The sequence below is a fragment of the Poecilia reticulata genome, unplaced genomic scaffold (assembly GCF_000633615.1).
Source record: "Poecilia reticulata strain Guanapo unplaced genomic scaffold, Guppy_female_1.0+MT scaffold_241, whole genome shotgun sequence".
NCBI classification, from domain to species: domain Eukaryota; kingdom Metazoa; phylum Chordata; class Actinopteri; order Cyprinodontiformes; family Poeciliidae; genus Poecilia; species Poecilia reticulata.
Window position 1 is genome coordinate 106,661 of NW_007615031.1, and position 1,341 is coordinate 108,001.

The 1,341-nt window shown below is 46.0% G+C and overlaps 1 protein-coding gene across 1 annotated transcript in view; it reads right to left on the minus strand.

Annotated features, from left to right (window-relative positions):
* The window catches only part of LOC103460434 (putative ferric-chelate reductase 1), a 33,191-nt gene that overhangs the window by 14,108 nt on the left and 17,742 nt on the right, over positions 1-1,341 (minus strand). The window contains exons 8-9 of the mRNA XM_008402597.2: positions 1,088-1,200; positions 929-1,015 (exon numbers count right to left, since the gene is read on the minus strand). Of these exons, the coding sequence (XP_008400819.2) occupies positions 929-1,015; positions 1,088-1,200 (200 nt within the window). The remainder of the gene's footprint in view (positions 1-928; positions 1,016-1,087; positions 1,201-1,341) is intronic.

Here is a 1,341-nt window from a genome sequence, read left to right on the forward strand (position 1 = left end):
GAGCCAAGGCACCAAGGAGCCAAGGCACCAAGGAGCCAAGGCACCAAGGAGCTAAAGTGACACCAACCAGAGTCAGACCTGTTACCCCAACTAGTCCTGTTTCCTGGTTCAAACAGAACCTGAAGCTGAACCTCCTGGACCTTCATGGACAACAGACCATGAAGAAGTCCAGCCATAACGGATCAGAACACTGGTTCTGATAGTCTGTGCTACCCGTAAATCCGTCCTACCTTGTGGCGATGCCACATCGATGCTACGTCACAATCTGCTGACTCAGCAGATCTCATCCTACCTGTGGAAGTTTCATTTCATGTATTTCCTGGCAGTTTAAGTTTAATTAAACTTACTTTATACCTGGCTTTCATTAAGCTGCTGTATTCATGTTTTTAGTCTACTTGACAGCAGCTTGTAAATATATTTATGGCTTTAATTTGCCGTCTGCTGTAAATAAGTTGTTTGGTGGCTATTTTTTCCCTATATTTTAAAATGTTAGTTTAATTACATTCTTTTTTTAATTTTTTTTAAACTTTGCTAAATGGGTGTTGGTACGATACTATGTGGGATTGAAGCCGTGTAATATTGGTGTAAGATCAACTTTCATTTCAGTGATCTGTGCAGTTTGGTGGACACATTGTGGCTGCATTTAATAAAGTTTGTCATGCAACGTATTAATGCTGTGATTTGTCTTTAATTCCAATAAAACTTCAGTCACTCAGATAATGTTATCCAATATATTTAACATTAACAACCCGTTATAGTTTTCTGTTGGTAAACATGACAGTAGCAGTTTTGGACGGGTAGCACGGACAGATGGACTTGGCTGTCTATCCGTGCTGCCGTAGGAAAATCTGACGAGGTAGCACTGATGGTCAGAACACCGGTTCTGGTCTAATGGATCAGAACCAGCAGGAGACAACACTCCACTTACGTATTCCCAGCCGCCAAGGTATGAGAAGGCGAGGATGAAGGCGATGATGGTGGTTACCACGGTGATGCTCATCACGGAGATGTGGATCTGCGGGAACATCCATGTTGTCATGCAGATCACATGGTGCAGGTCAGAACCCAGCCGCACACGGAAACTCACCACAAACCACAGATCTTTGCCAAACATCTGGACCTGACTGGATCTTCTCAGGTACCGAGCCACCATCATCCCCACCGGACACAAGGTCATCCAGGCGAGCAGCATCAGGCAACCTGGAGTACAGAGGACCGGTTAGCCGCCACCGGCTAACGGGTCCCAATTGGCCGTCCGATGGCTAACTGCTAACGGGTCCCGATTAGCCACCACCGGCTAATGGCTCCCGATTGGCCGTCCGATGGCTAACTGCTAACGGG